At 40.7% G+C, this 17,957-nt stretch overlaps 1 protein-coding gene across 1 annotated transcript; it reads left to right on the top strand.

Moving 5' to 3' along the window:
* The first annotated feature begins 305 nt into the window (after positions 1–305).
* On the top strand, positions 306–17,765 carry LOC114083091 (tubulin alpha-3 chain). The gene is made up of 5 exons (XM_034637363.2): positions 306–606; positions 11,340–11,562; positions 12,453–12,601; positions 12,926–13,606; positions 17,368–17,765. Exons 1-5 carry the CDS (start codon positions 604–606, stop codon positions 17,662–17,664), a joined length of 1,353 nt encoding a protein of 450 aa, XP_034493254.2. The 5' UTR covers positions 306–603; the 3' UTR covers positions 17,665–17,765.
* The last annotated feature ends 192 nt before the right edge of the window (positions 17,766–17,957 follow it).

Below are 17,957 nucleotides of genomic sequence, written 5' to 3'. Positions count from 1 at the left end.
TGGGTTCAATTGATCATGTGACCAAACAAGAGTGGGTTGCATAGGGACTTAAAATTCTTATCAGTCTACTATACTAATAACATCATCAGCACCTGTAACAGATTGCCAAGTAGTCCTTATGTATAGTTGCATAAAGCTGAGCCTGCAAAGTCTTTTACTAGATATCCACTTTGTAATCCAGACGCCCAGTAAAGCTTGGTAGAGGCGGATTTTTGCAGAAGAACAGATAGGGTTCGTGTGGAATAGGCAACTGTAATATGTCCCTCTCCCCTAAGCAGAGTTCCTTCTTGGTCCGGTGGCCAACCCTTAGATGGCATCAACACCGCAAGCCCAGGCCCACCTCTCCTCGCCAATGATGCAGTAGGATTTCCCGCCTAAAGTGAAGACCAATCAGAAGGATTTGCTTTGCCATTCAAGGAAGATGGCCCATCACGATTGGGGGCTCAGCCTGCGGCCCCGCCCTGGAGCTGTTGGAGCCAATGGCAGTCATGCAGACGATGAGCCAATCAGGGCCTGGCATACTGCGTGGCAGTCGGCAGTTGAGCGTGGAGCGTTGAACTGAGAGAAGGTGAGAAGGCAACGTGCTGCTAGGAGGAAGTTATCATGGTAAGTACTTGGCTGGAGGGTTTGGGATGGCTTGGGAGGGACATCTGTGATGTGGGAGACCAGAGTGAATCTGAGCAGTGGCAAGGCCACTGAGGACTGCCCCTGGGAGGCCGCGCTGCCTCTTGCCCGAGAAGCATGGATTTCGGGCTGTACTTGAGCATACAACGGCCGGTGCCCACTGCCCTCTGCCTTTCCCAGGCTCGCCAGGCAGCAACCAAGAAAGCTTCCCACCTTTCCTTCCCTAACAGAGTTGTCCGTAAAGCTATGAGCTCCTCACGAGGGCATTTACAAATATAGGTAGTATTTACAACGTCTTTACGAAAGAATAATGGAAAAACCTCCATTAGAGTTTTGTTGTTTATACTTCCAGTTTAAAAAAAATGCAAAACCAAACAAACGGGAATAGATATGGTTATTCTCGTCCCCCTTTTTTTGTACTAGAGGTAACTTTGCTTTTTCCTCGTGCAAAAAAAAGTCCGCTGGTGCAGTGGTGAATGCCTGTAGTCTCAGCTACTTGGGAGGCTGAGGCAGGAGAATCACTTGAGCCTAAAAATTTGAGAACAACCTGAGCAACATAGTGAAATCCCCAGTAGGCTTTCTCCAAATTGGCATATGAAGATCTGCATTGTTAGCCAGGTGCGGTATTGTAATCAGAGCAACTCAGGAGGCTGAGGCAGGAGGCCAGCCTGGGCAATCTAGCGATCTAAGGATCCCATTTCAAAATAAAAAAATGAAAGGAGTTAGGGATGTAGGTCAGTGATAGAACAATGCTAGGTTCAATCCCCAGTATCAGGAAGAAAAAACTAAAAGAAATCTGCACCGTTTACTGTGGCATAATATTCTCTGTGTGGCTATACCTTAATGTGTAGTTTATTTTATTTTAAGTATTTATTTATTTATTGTAGTTGGACACAAACCTTTACTTCACTTATTTATTTATTTATTTTAAATATTTATTTTATTAGTTGAAATTGGACACAATACCTTTATTTCCACTTATTTATTTTTATGTGTTGCTGAGGATCGAACCCAGGGTCCAGCATGTGGGAGGCGTGTGCTCCACCACTGAGCCACAACCCTAGCCCCCACTTATTTATTTTTATGTGTTGCTGAGGATTGAACCCTGGGTCTCACACCTGTGAGGCCAGCGCTCTACCGCTGAGCCACAACCCCAGCCCTGTGGTTTATTCATCCTGTCCTGTTTCACTGGATCTTTGGGTAATTTCTAATCATTTTACACAGAAAGCTGCAGTGAGTTACCTGTACTCTAATGTAGGTGGAGTGCGATTCCAGAAATAGATGTCTGTGATTTTGTAGATATAGTCAGATTCCTTTCCATCAAGAATAAATGAGAGGGGGCTGGGTTTGTGGCTCAGTGGTACAGCATTTGTCTAGCATGGGTGAATCACTGAGTTCAATCCTCAGCACCACATAAAATATATAAATAAAGGTATTGTGTCCAACTACAACTAAAAAATATATTTTAAAAAGAATAAATGAGGGGGCTGGGGATGTGGCTCAAGCAGTAGCGTGCTGGCCTGGCATGCGTGCTGCCCGGGTTCGATCCTCAGCACCACATACAAACAAAGATGTTGTGTCCGCCGATAACTAAAAAATAAATATTAAAAAAAAAAAGAATAAATGAGAACTCCTGTTCTCCCACAGAAAGGAAGGCTTCTGTTCATTTTTATATTCCCAGCTCATAGATACCTACTAGGTAACTGTTGAAATAATCCATTAATTAATACATTACACATCAGTGGAACCCAACCAACAGCTCTACCTTTGTGCACACCTAAAACAAGTGGCACACAACCATCAGATGTGATGGCACATGCCTGTAATAACAGCTACACCAGAGGCTGAAACAGGAGGATCACAAATAGAGATCAGCCTCAGCACTTTAGCAAGATAATGTTTCAAAAATAAAAAGAACCAGGCATGTAGCTCTGTGGTAAAGCACTTCTGGCTTCAATTCCTGGAATGAATGAATGAATGAATAAAACAAATGGCACACAAAAAATGGTCTTATGTGGAGAAACACCAGAAAGACTGTTCTACAGAAATTGACACAGTCCAGTTTTAACTCCAATTAACTGAGGCTGATGGCCAGTCATTTCAGCCTCAATTTCCTCTTCAAATTAATATTTATGAAGTTTTTTCTTTTTTGTGTGTGCTAAGGATTGAACCCAGGGCCTTGCATATGTAGGCAAGCACTGTATCACTGAGCTACATCCCCATCCATTTAAAAAATTTTTTGTTTTGAGACAGAGTCTTGCTAAATTGCCTAGACTGGCTTTAAACTTGTGATCCTCTTCCCTCAACCTCCAGAGTCGCTAGAATTTTAGGTGTACACCACCATGTCCAACAAAATTTATAAAATTTGATGGCTTTAAAACTTTATAAAAATATATGATTGTATAAAAAATATGACTAATCTTGACATTTTGTCTCTGTAAAAGTTGGTTTTGAGGACTGGGGCTGTAGCTCAGTGGTAAAGCACTTGCCTCACATGTGTGAGGCACTGGGTTAGAACCTCAGCACCACATAAAAACAAAAGATAACTGTGTGTTCACCTACAACTAAAAAAAATTTTTTTTTTAAAGTTGGTTTTGAGGCTTTTATTCTCTTATGGACAGAGCATGGAGTCAAGCTTCTTGACTTTTAAAGGTGAACTTTGTCTACTAGGGATTGAACCTAGAGGTACACTAAGCTACATCCCCATCCCTTGTTTAAAAATTTTAACTTTAAGACTGGGTCTCACTGAGTTTGTTAGGACCTCTCTAAATTTCTGAGGCTGGCCTTGAACTTGCAATCCTCCTGCCTCAAGTTCTGAGCCGATGGGATTATAGGTGTGCCCCACCACACCCAATTTAAAGGTGAATTATTCTAAAAGGAAAATACCTCTATCATCCAGTAAGTAAAAAAGAAGCTTCAGGAATAGAAGAAATATGTGCATTTTACCATTGTAGGCGCTATTATTTTTAGCAAAGGCTTTGTTTGAGAAGAGAGAGAGAGAGAGAGAGAGATACAGACAGGCTGGGAATGTGGCTTAGTGGTAGAGTGCTTGCCTAGCATGCATGAGTCCCTGGGTTCCACCCCTGGCATCACACATGAGCAAAAAAAGACAACCAAAATGATGATTGATCAATTAATTAATACACTTACAAAAAAGCTATTCAGCCGTTGTTGTATGATACAGTCAAGTTGAAATGCTTAATATGATTTCAAAAGTTCATAGTGGACTGGGGATGTAGCTTAGTGGTAGAATGCTTGCCTAGGTTTAGTCCTCAGCATGACAAAAAAGAAAAAAGTGTGTAGTACTTAGTTTAATTATTTAATTAGAAATTTTTTGTGGTGGGAGGTAGTGAGTATAAACCCAAAGAGCTGATCTTTGAGAAAACATGTTAGGCACTTTTCCTTTGTGTTAGAAAGGTTTGTGATAAAGGAAATGCCAGTAACAGAAATTGCTCAAAACCCTACTTATGCATTCTAGTGTCTCATCACAAATTGATTATCTGGCCTAGTACGTGCCAGTAATCTTAGCTATCTGGGTGGCTGAGGTAGGAGGTGGAAAGTTAAGGACTTCCTCTGCAACTTAATGAGACCCTATCTCAAAACAAAAACTACATAAATAAAAGGGCTGAGGTTGTAGCTGTGTTAAATCCCCAGTACCAAACAAAACAAAAAACCTTAAACTATCAGTTGTGTCTTAACCATTTGTCTTAAGTGTACTAAGAAGAAGCAGAATTTCTAAGCTTTACAGGAGCTTAAAGACAAAGAAACAAACCCACTCCTGGGTTAGGAGCTTTGAAACAACTGATAGTTTGAAATTTCTGAGCCATGATGTGATCATAGTTACATGAGGGAACAATAATACACTTCTTTAAAATTATCTGGATTTTTTTAATGAATATAATACCTTTATCTTATTTTTATGTGGTGCTGAGAATCGAACCCAATGCCCCATATGTGCTAATAAGCAAGTGCTCTACCACTAAGCTACAACCCCAGCTCTATCTGGATCTTTATGTGGCCATTTGCACTGCTTGTTTTTTTTTTTTTTTTTTAATTCTTGATATCCCTTCTGAGTGGCTTTCGTAAAATGTTCAAGGATTTTTGTCCATTCCATTTGTTGTCGAATTTATTGACAAAAAATTACAGTATTTCTTTATCTTGAAATATCTCAGCATCAGTAATAATCATCTTTTTTTTGAAAGAGAGAATTTTTTATATTTATTTTTCAATTTTCAGTGGACACAACATCTTTATGTGGTGCTAAGGATTGAACCCAGCACCCCGCACATGCCAGGCGAGCGCATTACCACTTGAGCCACATTCCCAGCCCATCTTTTTTTCTCATTCCATTTCTAGTAATTTGTCTAAGCCTTTTCTGGATCAGTTGGGCTTGGAGTTCATCAATTTCATTGCACTGTTCTAAGTACCAATTTTTGCTGTCACTGATTCTAATATTTTTCTGTTTTTTTTTAAATTTTATTCTTGCTCTTTATTATTTTTTCTGCTTAATTTAGGTATTTGCTCTTTTTTCTAGTTTCTTAAGATGGAAGCTTCAGTCATTGATTTTTAGGTTTATAAAAGGAGAGTCCATGAGTCATTGATCTGTAGTTTTCTTTGATTTCTGGTATTAAGGTAATGCTGGCCTCATAGGAAATGTTCTTCTCCTGAACGAGTTGTATGTGTCATGGATTTTAGACTTCTTTTTAAGTATTTTTTTTTTTAGTTGTAGATGAACACACAGTATCTTTATTTATTTTTATGTGGTGCTGAGGATCAAACCCAGTGCCTCACACATGCGAGGCAAGCGCTTTACCACTAAGCTACAGCCCTAGTCCCTGATTTTAGACCTTTTAATTTTTTTTAGTATTTTTTTTTTAGTATTTTTGTAAGTTTCTTTCTAAGCTCTGTTTAAGCTGCATCCCACAAAAAAATTGATGTTATGTCTTCATTTTCATTCCATATACTTTGCAAATTTCCCTTACTATTAGCTTTAAACATTTGGGAATTATCCAGATATCTTTGTTATTGATTTCTAATTCTAACATTCAGAAACATATTTTGTTTTATCTGGATTTTTTAAAAATGTATTGAAACTTATGACCAGTTGAGAATATGATCTATTTTAGTAAATTTTCCCTAGGCAGTTAAAATGTATATTTTGCTGCTCTTGCAGTGTGGACAGTTCTATAAATGTCAGTTAGGTCATTGTGGTTGACATTGTCTAAATCTTTTATATCATTACTTATTTTTGTGACTTGTTCTGTTGGTTATTGAAAGAAGAATATAAGAGTCTTTAATTGATTATGGATTGTATGTTTCTTCATTCAAATTTTTTAAAAAAATTTTTAGTTGTAGATGAACACAATACCTTTATTTTAAAATTTATTTTTATGTGGTGCTTAGGATCGAACCAAGTGCCTCAAACATGCTAGGCGAATGTTATTCTACTGAGCAACAAAACAACCCCAGCCCTCTTCATTCAGTTTTGTCAGTTTTTGCTTTGAATGATTTGAAATTCTGTATTAAAAATTTATAAAGATAGCAATGCATAAACATTAAGAATTATTGCCAGATGTGATAGTGCACTACTGTAATCCCAACAGTTTGGAAGGCTGAGGCAGGGGGATCATGAGTTCAAAGCCAGCCTCATCAACAGCGAGGTACTAAGCAACTCAGTGAGACCCTGTCTTTAAATAAAATACAAAATGGTGATGTCGTTCAATGGTTGAGTGCCCCTGTGTTAGACCAGGATGCAAGAAAAGACCACTGACTCCAATTAAAATCAAATTAAAGCAAGCTTATTATTTCGACGGCCAGGCTGCCTCTCCCACCCAAAACCTCAGGAACAAGACAGCAGCTGCAGCTTTCCTGCAGCCCAGCTTTATAACCCAGAAAGTTACACAAAGAGGGGGGGTTACAGATAACAGAACTCTGACAAGCATAACACAAATGGTAGTTTACATTTTTGCTGGCCCCGACATCAGAATTTATGAAGGTCATTAGAGCCTTAGAGAAGGTCATTATCTGGCCAGGGAAGGCCAAGATTTGTGAGGTGTCACTAAAGTTTCAGAGAGGGCTGCTATCTGGTCAGAGAGCCAGGCATGGGTGAGTTCAAGGCATGGGCAGGCATTCCAAGCAGGTTCAGAATTTGCAGTAATTTATAGTAAAGCAGAAATTATCTTTTCATGGCTTTGTGGCGAGATGGCTCCCAATTTTAAGAAAAGATCAGGTTCCATCTATCACATGAGTTTAATCCCTGTATCCCCCATCAAAAAAGAATTATCATACTTTCTTGATGAATTGACCCCCTTTTCACTATGACCTTCTTTTTCCCTGATAAAATTCTTCCTTTAAAAACTATGTTGTTAGGTCAAAAAGTAAAGAAGATACTCCATTAAAACTGAATCAAAGGAAAGCTAGAGTGACTATGCTAATGGTGTATCTTCTTTACTTTTTAACCTATCTCTGGGTTTCTTGTCTTTAGTGTATAGTTTAGTCTTTTTTTTTTTCCCAGTACTGGGGATTGAGTATATCAGCACTTAACCATTGAGCTACATCCTCAAACCTTTTGAAATATTTTTTTAAGGGTCTTGATAAATTGTCCAGGCTGGTCTTGAACTTGCGATCCTCCTGCCTCAGCCTCCCTATTAGCTGGGATTACAGGCAGGTACCCCATATCCATCTTGGTCTTGCTTTTTAATCTATCTGAATCTTTTAGTTAGGTGTTTATAGTTGTAAAGACATTTAATATGATTATTCAAATGGTTTGGCTTACATCTACCAGGTTGCTATTTATTTTCTATTTATCTTATTTGTTCCCTTTTTTCTTTCTCTTTCTTAAATAATTGATTATTTTTATGATTTTTAAAAATCTCCTTCATTAGTTTCTTGTCTGTACCACTTTGTTTTATTTATTTTGTGTGTGTGTGTGTGTTTGCTTTGGGGATGATAGCACATATATTTAATTTATCATAGTCTACACAGAATACTTTGATTTTCCCATTTTGTGACCTTTGTGCTATTGTCATATTTTACCTTTGTAAATCCCACAAGAAATAATTATTTTTGCCTTAATTATATTTTAAAGATGTGGTAAAAGTCTTTTATGTTTGCCCACATATTTAGCAGTTTCAGTGTTCTTCATTCTTTTGTATGGGTCCAATTTTCCCTCTGGTATTTTTTTTTTTTTTGCCTGAAGGGATTTCTTTAACATTTTTTGTAGTATGATCTGCTAATGATTAAGTCTCTCAGATTTTGAATATCTTCAAAAGCCTCTATTTTGCATTTTAAACAGCTCTATGGAGGTATATTAACATAAAAGTAAAGTTCACATTTAAAAAGTATAATTTGATGAGATTTAACATAATATTAATATATTCATGGGCTGGGATTATGGCTCAGTGGTAGAGCGCTTGCCCACATGTGCAAGGGGGCCTGGGTTCGATCCTCAGCACCACATAAAAATAAATAAATAAGATAAAGGTATTGTGTCCAACCATAACTAGAAAATAAATATTTAAAAATTTTTAAAAAATATATTCATAACCCATGAAACCGTTACCACAAATGTTAAATGAGCATATGGGGGCAGGGTTGGGGTTGTGGCTCAGCAGGTAGAACGCTCGCCTAGCATGTGTGAGGTGCTGGGTTTGATCCTCAGCACCACATAAAAACAAATAAAATAAAGGGGAAAAATGAGCATATCCATCACCCCCCAAAATTTCATGGTGCTTCTTTGCAAACCTTTTCACCTACTGCCCTCCCAATCTTTAAATTTGCTTTAATCTGCTTTTCTGTATTTTCTAGAATTTTTATATAAGTGAAATAATAAAACTCTTCTGTTGTTGCATAATCATTACTATAATTGTTTTTAAATTCAACTGTGTGGATATATCAATATGATTTATTTTTATTGTTAATATATTTGTTTGTGTGTGGTACTATGGATTGAATCTGGGGATACTCTACCACTGAGCTACATGCCCAGCCCTTTTTTATTTTTATTTTGAGACCAGGTCTCACTAAGTTGACAATTCTGCTCTCAAATTTTCAATCCTTCTTCCTCAATCTTCCAAGTAGCTGGGATTATAGGCATAAGCCATTGTGCCCAGTTTATTGCTTTATTTTCATTTTAAAAGTTAGTGTGGGTGAAGTACATATGACATAAGATTTTTCCATTTTAAACATTTTTATGTGTACCACTCAGTGATGACAAGAACATTCACATGTTGTATAACCATCACCGCTATTTCCAAAACTTTTTCATCAACCTCAAATTTCTTCTTAAGTGTGTAATCTGATGTAAATCCCATTTGATATCTTTTTTTTATTTCAGACTCTATTTTTTTAGATATTATCAGTTCGTGTCTTTTTTATATTAAATGTATCTCTTGTTATACCACTTTTTCCTCTACCTTCCTAAACATATGGGTATATAATATTTATTTTAATGCTCTAGTCTCTAATTCTATCATCTATATCATTTCTGGGTTTGTATCAGTGAATTTTTCTCTTCCTTATAGTCAGATTTTGTCTTATTTTTCTCTGAGGTTTAAATTGGATACCAGATATTGTAAATTTTACATTATTGGGTTTTAGATTTTGTGGGGGAGGTGTATTAATATGCCAAGAAACGGTGCCTTTTAAAAATTTTTTTGATTTTTTTATTTGTTCTTTTTAGATAAGCATGACAGTAGAGTTATTTTGATATATATACATGGAGTATAACTTATTCTAATTAGGATCCCATTCTTGTGGTTGAACATGATGTGGAGTTACACTGGTCATGTATTCATAGATGAACATAGGAAAGTTATGTCTGGTTCATTATATTGTCTTTCCTATTCCCATCCCATCTCCCTCCTCTTCAATCCCCTTTGTCTAATCCACTGAACTTCTGTTCTCCCCCCACCTTATTATGTGTCACCATCCACATGTCAGAGAGAAAATTCAGCCTTTTTTTGTTGTTTGTTTGTTTGGACTGGCTTATTTCACTTAGCATGATAGTCCCCAGCTCCATCTACTAACTGGCAAATGCCATAATTTCATTCTTCTTTATGGCTGAGTAATATTCCATTATGTACATGTACCACATTTTCTTTTTTAAAAAATATTCTTTTAGTTGTAGATGGATACAATATCTTTATATTTATTTATTTTTATATGGTGTTGAGGATTGAACCCAGCGCCTCACACATGCGAGGCACTCTACCACTGAGCTACAGGCCCAGCTCCCACATTTTCTTTATACATTCATCTATTGAAGTGCACCTGGTTGGTTCTGTACTGTAGCTATTGTAAATTGACTGCTATAAACATTAATGTGGCTGCATCACTGTAGTATGTGGATTTTAAGTCCTTTGGGTATATACCGAGGAGTGGAATAACTGGGTCAAATGGTGGTTCCATTCCAAGTTTTTTTGAGGATCTACACACTGCTTTCCAGAGTGGTTGATCAATTTGCAGTTCCAAGAAATAGTTCCTTTTGAGGTTGCTTTTACACTTTTTTAAAAATATTTTTTAGTTGTAGTTGGACACAATACCTTTATTTTACTTATTTATTTTTATGTGGTGCTGAGGATCGAAACCAGGGCCTCATACATGCTAGGTGAGCACTCCACCATTAGGCTGAAACCCCAGCCCTACATTTTCTTTTGTAGGTTCAGATCAGCCTTTAGTTTTGGCCTCGCTTGGCCCTACTTATGAGGACTCCATTTATTACTCTGTGAATCAAGAAGTCTTTCCACCACAATTGGTGGGAACACAAACTGTTCCCAGCCCTGTGTGAGTTCCAGGGATTGCTCTGCCTGCCCTTCCCTGGCATTGGCTTATACCTAATATACCACACAGTACTCAACTACAGACTTCCTTGAATTCTGCTTATTTGTATAAAATTCTTTCTGCACATCTATTCCTTCTCTGCTCTGCCCCGTGGTTTCTAGCTTTTTTGCCTCACTGAGCAATGAATTCTCTCTCATCAAACCAGGGGATGCCTGGGTTGTTTGGCCTTCTGTCCCACACCCTGGTGTTCACCAGGCAGTATGGGGTGATTATAAAGCTGCTCTAGGGAACTTGCATCTTGTGCCAGCTATTGTCCAATGACTGAAAACCATTATTGTATATATCTTCTCTATTTTCCTGAGTCCTTGCTTCAGACACAATAGTAAATTCCATCCTTACGTAGAAGCAGAATTACCTGTCAGATTATTATAATTCTACTACTACTACTACTACTAGTTTTTGGTACCAGGGAATGAACTCAGAGGCACTTGACCACTGAGCGACATCCCCAGCCCTATTTTGTATTTTATTTAGAGACAGGGTCTCATTGTGTTGCTTAGTGCCTCACTTTTGCTGAGGCTGCCTTTGAACTCTTAATCCTCCTGTCTCAGCTTCTGGAAACTCTGTTATTATAGGTGTGCACAACCATGCCCAGTACTTGACAGATTATTATATGTTCACTTTAAACAATTTATTAGAAGAAGAACTTATAATAACTATTCTGATTCATTGATTCAAATTTATCTGTATTAAAGTTGGAAACGCAGGTGTTCTGATATAGATGATTATGGAACTCATGGGATATTATGTCCCAAAAAAAATTACACCAAAATATATTAAAAGGGTTAATTTATAACAGAAGTCTCATTTACATTTTATATATAGTTTGAATTACCTTGAAGAGGAAGATTTCATGTTTATGTTCTGGTTCCCAGCGCGAGTGTATCTCTATCCACGTGGGGCAGGCAGGTGTCCAGATCGGCAATGCCTGCTGGGAACTGTACTGCCTTGAACATGGAATTCAGCCCGATGGTCAGATGCCAAGTGACAAAACCATTGGCGGCGGGGATGACTCGTTCAACACATTCTTCAGCGAAACCGGTGCTGGCAAGCACGTGCCCAGAGCAGTGTTTGTGGACCTGGAGCCCACCGTGGTTGGTAGGTGCTCAGGCCTGCAGGGAGGCCTTCCTGGGAGGGTGGGAGAGCCTTGGTAAAGTCCCATGTAGACTCCTTGAATCCCTGTGCAGAAAGGAGGGATGTTGAAGCCTATGTTCCAAACTTTGCTGGGTGAGGAACTCACTGGTGTGGACTGAAGGATCTTGACTGTGGGATTCAGGAACATACCTCAGGAAACCTGCCCTGCAGAGAAAAGCTGCTTAACCAGCAGTAAGCTGGGCTGCAGAGAGATTCCCTCCTGGCTGACTCTGCTGGTCAGGTGTCTCCCATGCACACCCAGTGCAGGGTGCACGGCCTTGGTTCCCTCCTTCATGCCACCCACACTGACATGCTGGCACACTATAGTCTTGAGCTGCCCGGAGACTGGAAACTTAAGTGTAGAACATTCATTGGGTTCCTCTAGATTGGAAGTCCTAGGTAGTTTCCTTTAAGAGGTGTAAAACAGAGCACCTTTCATTGGTTCCCCTGGGACGTAACAGAATACTGATTTTCCAACCTGTGTGACCTGGGCAACATGCAATTCCCTGATGGCACGGCCCCACTGAAGTCATGCTGACCTGGTGACTGCAGGTTTATGAGTGAGTTTTTAATTGTTCCCTTTGATGTAGCTAAGGGTAGGAAAGAAAGAAGTAGCTGGAGAATCACCCATATGGGCATGTGAGCATTTTGCTCTCAGTGGGAACTGATCCTGCTGGCATTTGTATATCTGTTGACTCTACCTTACTACAGCCATAAGTGGCATTTGTGGTTTGTGTATCATACAGAGAATTTTCCAGCGTGTGCTTTGTAGATTCAGCCCTCCTGCGGCTGTGTCCACCTTAATGAGTACAGCAGGCCAGAGAGACTCTCAGATCATGGGGTTTTTTTTGTAGATGAAGTGCGCACGGGGACCTACAGGCAGCTCTTCCACCCAGAGCAGCTGATCACTGGGAAGGAAGATGCCGCCAATAATTATGCCAGAGGCCATTACACCATTGGCAAGGAGATCGTGGACCTGGTCCTGGACCGGATCCGAAAACTGGTAAGAAGAGCACCAAGGAGGCTTCTTGAAGTGGTTCCTGGGTGGGGACGGAGGGCCTTGGATTGTGAAAGGGAGGTCATCTGGGGAGGTCTTAGGTCAGGTTCTGGGATCTGACCAAGTCTACAGAGTCTTCTTGTATGGTGTCTGCTGAGATGCATTGATAGCTGTCTCTTGTCTGCTTTGGCTTCTGAGGGTAATGCCTGCTGGTTAGGCACTTATTTGAGTCCATGTGAACTTGTGAGCACAGAGAAGTGAGCCTGGCCTGTTGGAGTTTGGTGGTGTGTCTTCCACAGCCTTTGGCTCACATTGTGTGGTTTCTTGCAGGCGGATCTGTGCACAGGACTGCAGGGCTTCCTCATCTTCCACAGCTTCGGGGGCGGCACGGGCTCCGGGTTCGCTTCTCTGCTCATGGAGCGGCTGTCAGTGGACTATGGCAAGAAGTCCAAGCTGGAATTTGCCATCTACCCAGCTCCGCAGGTTTCCACAGCTGTGGTAGAGCCCTACAACTCCATCCTGACCACCCACACGACCCTCGAGCACTCCGACTGTGCCTTCATGGTGGACAACGAAGCCATTTATGACATCTGTCGGCGCAACCTGGACATCGAGCGGCCCACGTACACCAACCTCAATCGTCTCATTGGGCAGATAGTGTCCTCCATCACGGCCTCCCTGCGGTTCGATGGGGCCCTGAACGTGGATCTGACGGAATTCCAGACCAACCTGGTGCCTTATCCCCGCATCCACTTCCCCCTGGCCACTTATGCCCCAGTCATCTCGGCGGAGAAAGCCTATCACGAGCAGCTCTCAGTGGCCGAGATCACCAATGCCTGCTTTGAGCCGGCCAACCAGATGGTGAAGTGTGACCCTCGCCATGGCAAGTACATGGCCTGCTGCATGTTGTACAGGGGGGACGTGGTCCCAAAAGATGTCAATGCGGCCATCGCCACCATCAAGACCAAGCGCACCATCCAGTTTGTGGATTGGTGCCCCACTGGGTTTAAGGTAGGACTGGGTACTTTTTAGTCACCTTGCTAGTCAGGGAGCAGCAGGTGCACACTGGTGCTGACCCTCAAGGCACACCTCCTTCAGGGAGGTTGCCTCTTGATGTTAATGAGACTGCAAGGAGAGCAGTCCTTAATTAGCTAACAGCTTCATTCTTCATGTAATACATTCATTCTGTGCACTCCTTTCTTAAAACCATGCTTTAAAGTTGATAGTGAGGTTGGTGTTGCCAGTTTCTTAATAGTTTAGAAGAGTGAGGCTGAGATACCTTTAAGGGGCCTGCAAGTGATGGGAAGGAGAATTCAGAAATGGTCTGGCAGCAGACCCTGATCTCGTTTCCCTCACCTCTCTACTGACTTTAGACATTTGTCAGGGCCTATGATTCCTTTTTTGTTGGTCCAAATGGTAGATTTTTACTTTACTTGATGTTGTTCACCTGTTGTGCCTGAATTTTAGGAATTATTTATGTTTTTATGAATGGATTGTTAAATGTGTATCTCAGTGTTTTTTTATTTTTAAATTTTTAGTTGTAGATGGACACAACTTCTTAATTTAATTTATTTATTTAGTGGTGCTGAGGATCACCCCTAGTGCTCCATGCATGCGAGGCAAGTGCTCTTCCACTGAGCCACAACCCCAATCCTAAGCATTTAAGTGTGGGCAAAGGATAGGTTTGACGTCTATTATGGGGAAAGCACCATGTATGTGGAAGCCATCCCAGACTCTCAGGCTGTAACACTTGTTGGATTACCAGACTAAATGCTTCCCCATACATGTGTTCCTCAACTCTTTGCCCTCTGGTTTGTGGATATCAGTCCTTATCCATAGTAGTTTTCCATTTATTCAAAGCTCTGGGCCCCGATTTTTTTTTTTAAGGATTGAACAGTGATTGAACATAGTGGCTCTTACCACTGGGCCACATCCCCAACACTTTTATATTTTGAGACAGAGTCTCCCTAAGTTGTTTAGATACTAGCTAGACTGCTAAGGCTGACTTTGAACTCTGAATCCTGCTGCCTCAACCTCCCAAGTTGCTGGGGTTACAGGTGTGTGCTACCAAGCCCAACTGGGCCCCATATTTGTAAGCCCTGATGAGTTCCTGAGGTGTTGGGGGAGGTAAAGGTCATTCCAGAATGAAAACATCACAGGAATATGTGTTAATCATCTTCTTCTGATGTGGAATGGCCATGGCTTGCCTGTTACTACAGGAAGCGTTTTGAAACCTCTCAGCCCCAGTTCACAAAGACATCTGCACACAGATTACTGGTAAGATGGTATTTTTCATTTGTCAAGTTTAAAGTAACTCATAGAAGCAGGTAAAATCTACTACAGACTTTGCTGACCTTGAAATAGTCATCAACTGTAAGACGGGGGTAGCAGAAGCTAGTTAGAGGTTACAGGTAGTTGTTGAAACTTTCCATTTTGTTTCTAATTTTTAAGCCTTTGGTTTGAGAAACAAAAATATTTTTCCAGTAGGTGAGACATTTGGGAGTTGAGGACATATAAAGCAGCCTTAGTTGGCAGGGCAAGTGCAAGATGCTTGCTCAGGTTTGCTGTCCTAGCTGAGTGGTTCTAAGAGGCAGCAGGGAGGCAGGTCTGTAGGAAAGTGTGTGTGTCAGCCTCTGCTGTCCCCTTATAGAAGACCATCCAGCACCAGGTGGGCCTTGTTGAATTCTCCTTGCTCTAAGTTCTTTTTTGTCAGTTGGAGTGTGACTTGGCAGCCATTCTTTTGCAACCATTTGCTGAGGGATACACTATTTTCAAGGAGTCTCTTCCATGATTAAAACCATTTGGCTTTTTTTTAATACTCAACATCTTTTGTTTTTATTTATTTGTTTATTGTATGTGGTGCCAGGAATCAAACCCAGTGCCTCATGCATGCTAGGCAAATGCTCTACCACTGAGCCACAGCCCTGGCCTTTTTTTTTTTTTTTAATATTTAGTTTTTAGTTATAGTTGGACATAGTACCTTTATTTTATTTATTTATGTTTATATGGTGCTGAAGATCAAACCCTGGGCATTGGGCATGCTAGGCAAGTGCTCTACTGCTGACCACATGGGAGGCACTGGGTTCAATCCTCAACTCCATCATTTGGCCTTTTTATACTACAAAATCAGTATAAAATATTGAAACAAAGTGGAAGGCTGAAAAGCTGAAATCCTCTTCCCCTTCTCCAGAGCTTTTTTGTCCTTTAAGAGATGCCTTTGCCTATTTCAGGTAACCATGCCTCTTGTTATACAGGTGATGCTGGCTGACAGAGAAGTCACAGACATGGGCAAAGGATGCATGTTCCTTCCCTGTAGGTGGCAGACCCAAATTCCTGCATATAGTTGGCCAAACAGAACAGGAGTCTGGCAGCACTGCCACTTACAAGGGCTAGTTGGCTGGGCTTTAAAGTTGTGGGAGGGCACCCCCTCCATCAGAGTTTGAGCTCCTGTGCCCTTCCCTCTACCCCTTCTAAAGCCTCTGGAGCCTATCTGTGTGCAGAGCTCCTGCTAACTACTTCTGTTCACAGGATAGTGCAGGGTCACTGACTCAACACACTCCCAGGTATTCATGCGCTTCAGTTTCAGCACATGTTCCAGTAGCCTCTGAGGCTGTACTCTTGAGTATAATGCTAACCACATAGGTTTGTTTGTTTCTCCCCCCCCCACACACACACACTTAACTACATAGAATTCAACTGTTTTCTTTAATGAGTATACATCAAACCCAAGGCAAATTGATACACCTGAACCGGGTTCTCAATTCATTTTTCTTGCTTTCTTTTTGTTTTTTAAGTAATATTCTTTTTTAAAAAATATTTATATTTTAGTTGTAGTTGGACACAATACCTTTATTTTATTGATTCATATGTGGTACTGAGGATCAAACCCAGGTCCCTGCATATGGTAGGCAAGTACAGTACTGCAGAGCCATGACCCCAGCCCCATAATATTGTTTTTTAAAAAAACATTTTTTAGTTGTAGTTAACACAATACCTTTATTTTATTTATTTATTTTTACATGATGCTGAGGATCGAACCTAGGGCCTTGCACGGGCTAGGTGAGTGCTCAACCCTGAGCCACGACCCCAGCCCGTAATATTGTATTTTTAATAAGTGTTTTTTGTTGTTGGAAATGGACAGAATGGCTTCGTTTATTTTTATGAGGTCCTAAGGATCAAACCAAGTGCTCCAACCCCAGCCCTCATTCATTTTCATGTTTTACTTTAGAGATGTAATACGATTGAACTAGTTGCTTATAAATGGATGATCCTTTCCAATTTTGCCATTAAAACAAAGATTCAACTCTGTACTTAAAAACCTAAAACATAGGGCACACAGTCAATCCTCAGCACCATATAAAAATAAATAAAATACCTTCATTTAAAAGAAAAACAAAAAACCTAAAACATCAGACTGGGATTGCGGCTCAGCAATTGAGTGCTTGCTTTGCACATGTGAGGCACTGGGTTCAATCCTCAGCACCACATTAAAAAAAGGTTTAAAAAAAAAACCTGATACATCTTCCTGTGGGTGAATCTAAAAGCAGTATGGTAGGGTCAAAGTACATTAAATGTTGACAGTTTATGCCAAAAACCTTTATTGTAATTATTTGTTTTTATGTGGTGCTGAGGCTAGAACCCAGGGCCACTGAGCTACATACAATCCCAGGCCAGGGCATTGTTTAAACTGGGATCAGTGCTCCAGTTTTCAATAAGCCATCATATGTGAAACCTACATCAGTTTCACTCTTGTTGTTCCTCTTCCCTGGCAGGTGGGCATTAACTACCAGCCCCCCACAGTGGTGCCTGGAGGAGACCTGGCCAAGGTGCAGCGGGCTGTGTGCATGCTGAGCAACACCACTGCCATCGCGGAGGCCTGGGCCCGCCTGGACCATAAGTTCGACCTCATGTATGCCAAGCGGGCCTTTGTGCACTGGTATGTGGGAGAAGGCATGGAGGAAGGGGAATTCTCAGAAGCCCGAGAGGACCTGGCAGCGCTGGAGAAGGATTATGAAGAGGTGGGCGTGGATTCTGTGGAAGCAGAGGCTGAAGAAGGGGAAGAATACTGACTGGGAGGGTATGACTGGCAACAACTCTCCCTTTCACTCTCTCTCCTGGGCACGCACACTGTAACATTTACAGGATATATTTACCTATTAAAATTTGTTTATTGAGGCATTATTTGTTCTGTGTGCTGTACTTTGATCAAACTGCCTGTCTAGAGGCCCGCCTTTGCCAGTGGATTCCTCAGGAGAAAATATATCCATTTGTTTCTTTTAGAGAATTGGTAGGCACGTTTGTATGCTTAAGTACTGCATTTCTCCCAGAAAGGCTTCGGAAGGGCTTCCTAAGGGAATTATCA

This window comes from Marmota flaviventris, chromosome 1, assembly GCF_047511675.1.
Source record: "Marmota flaviventris isolate mMarFla1 chromosome 1, mMarFla1.hap1, whole genome shotgun sequence".
Taxonomy (NCBI): Eukaryota; Metazoa; Chordata; class Mammalia; order Rodentia; family Sciuridae; genus Marmota; species Marmota flaviventris.
This window is presented reverse-complemented; position numbering and strand designations above follow the sequence as displayed.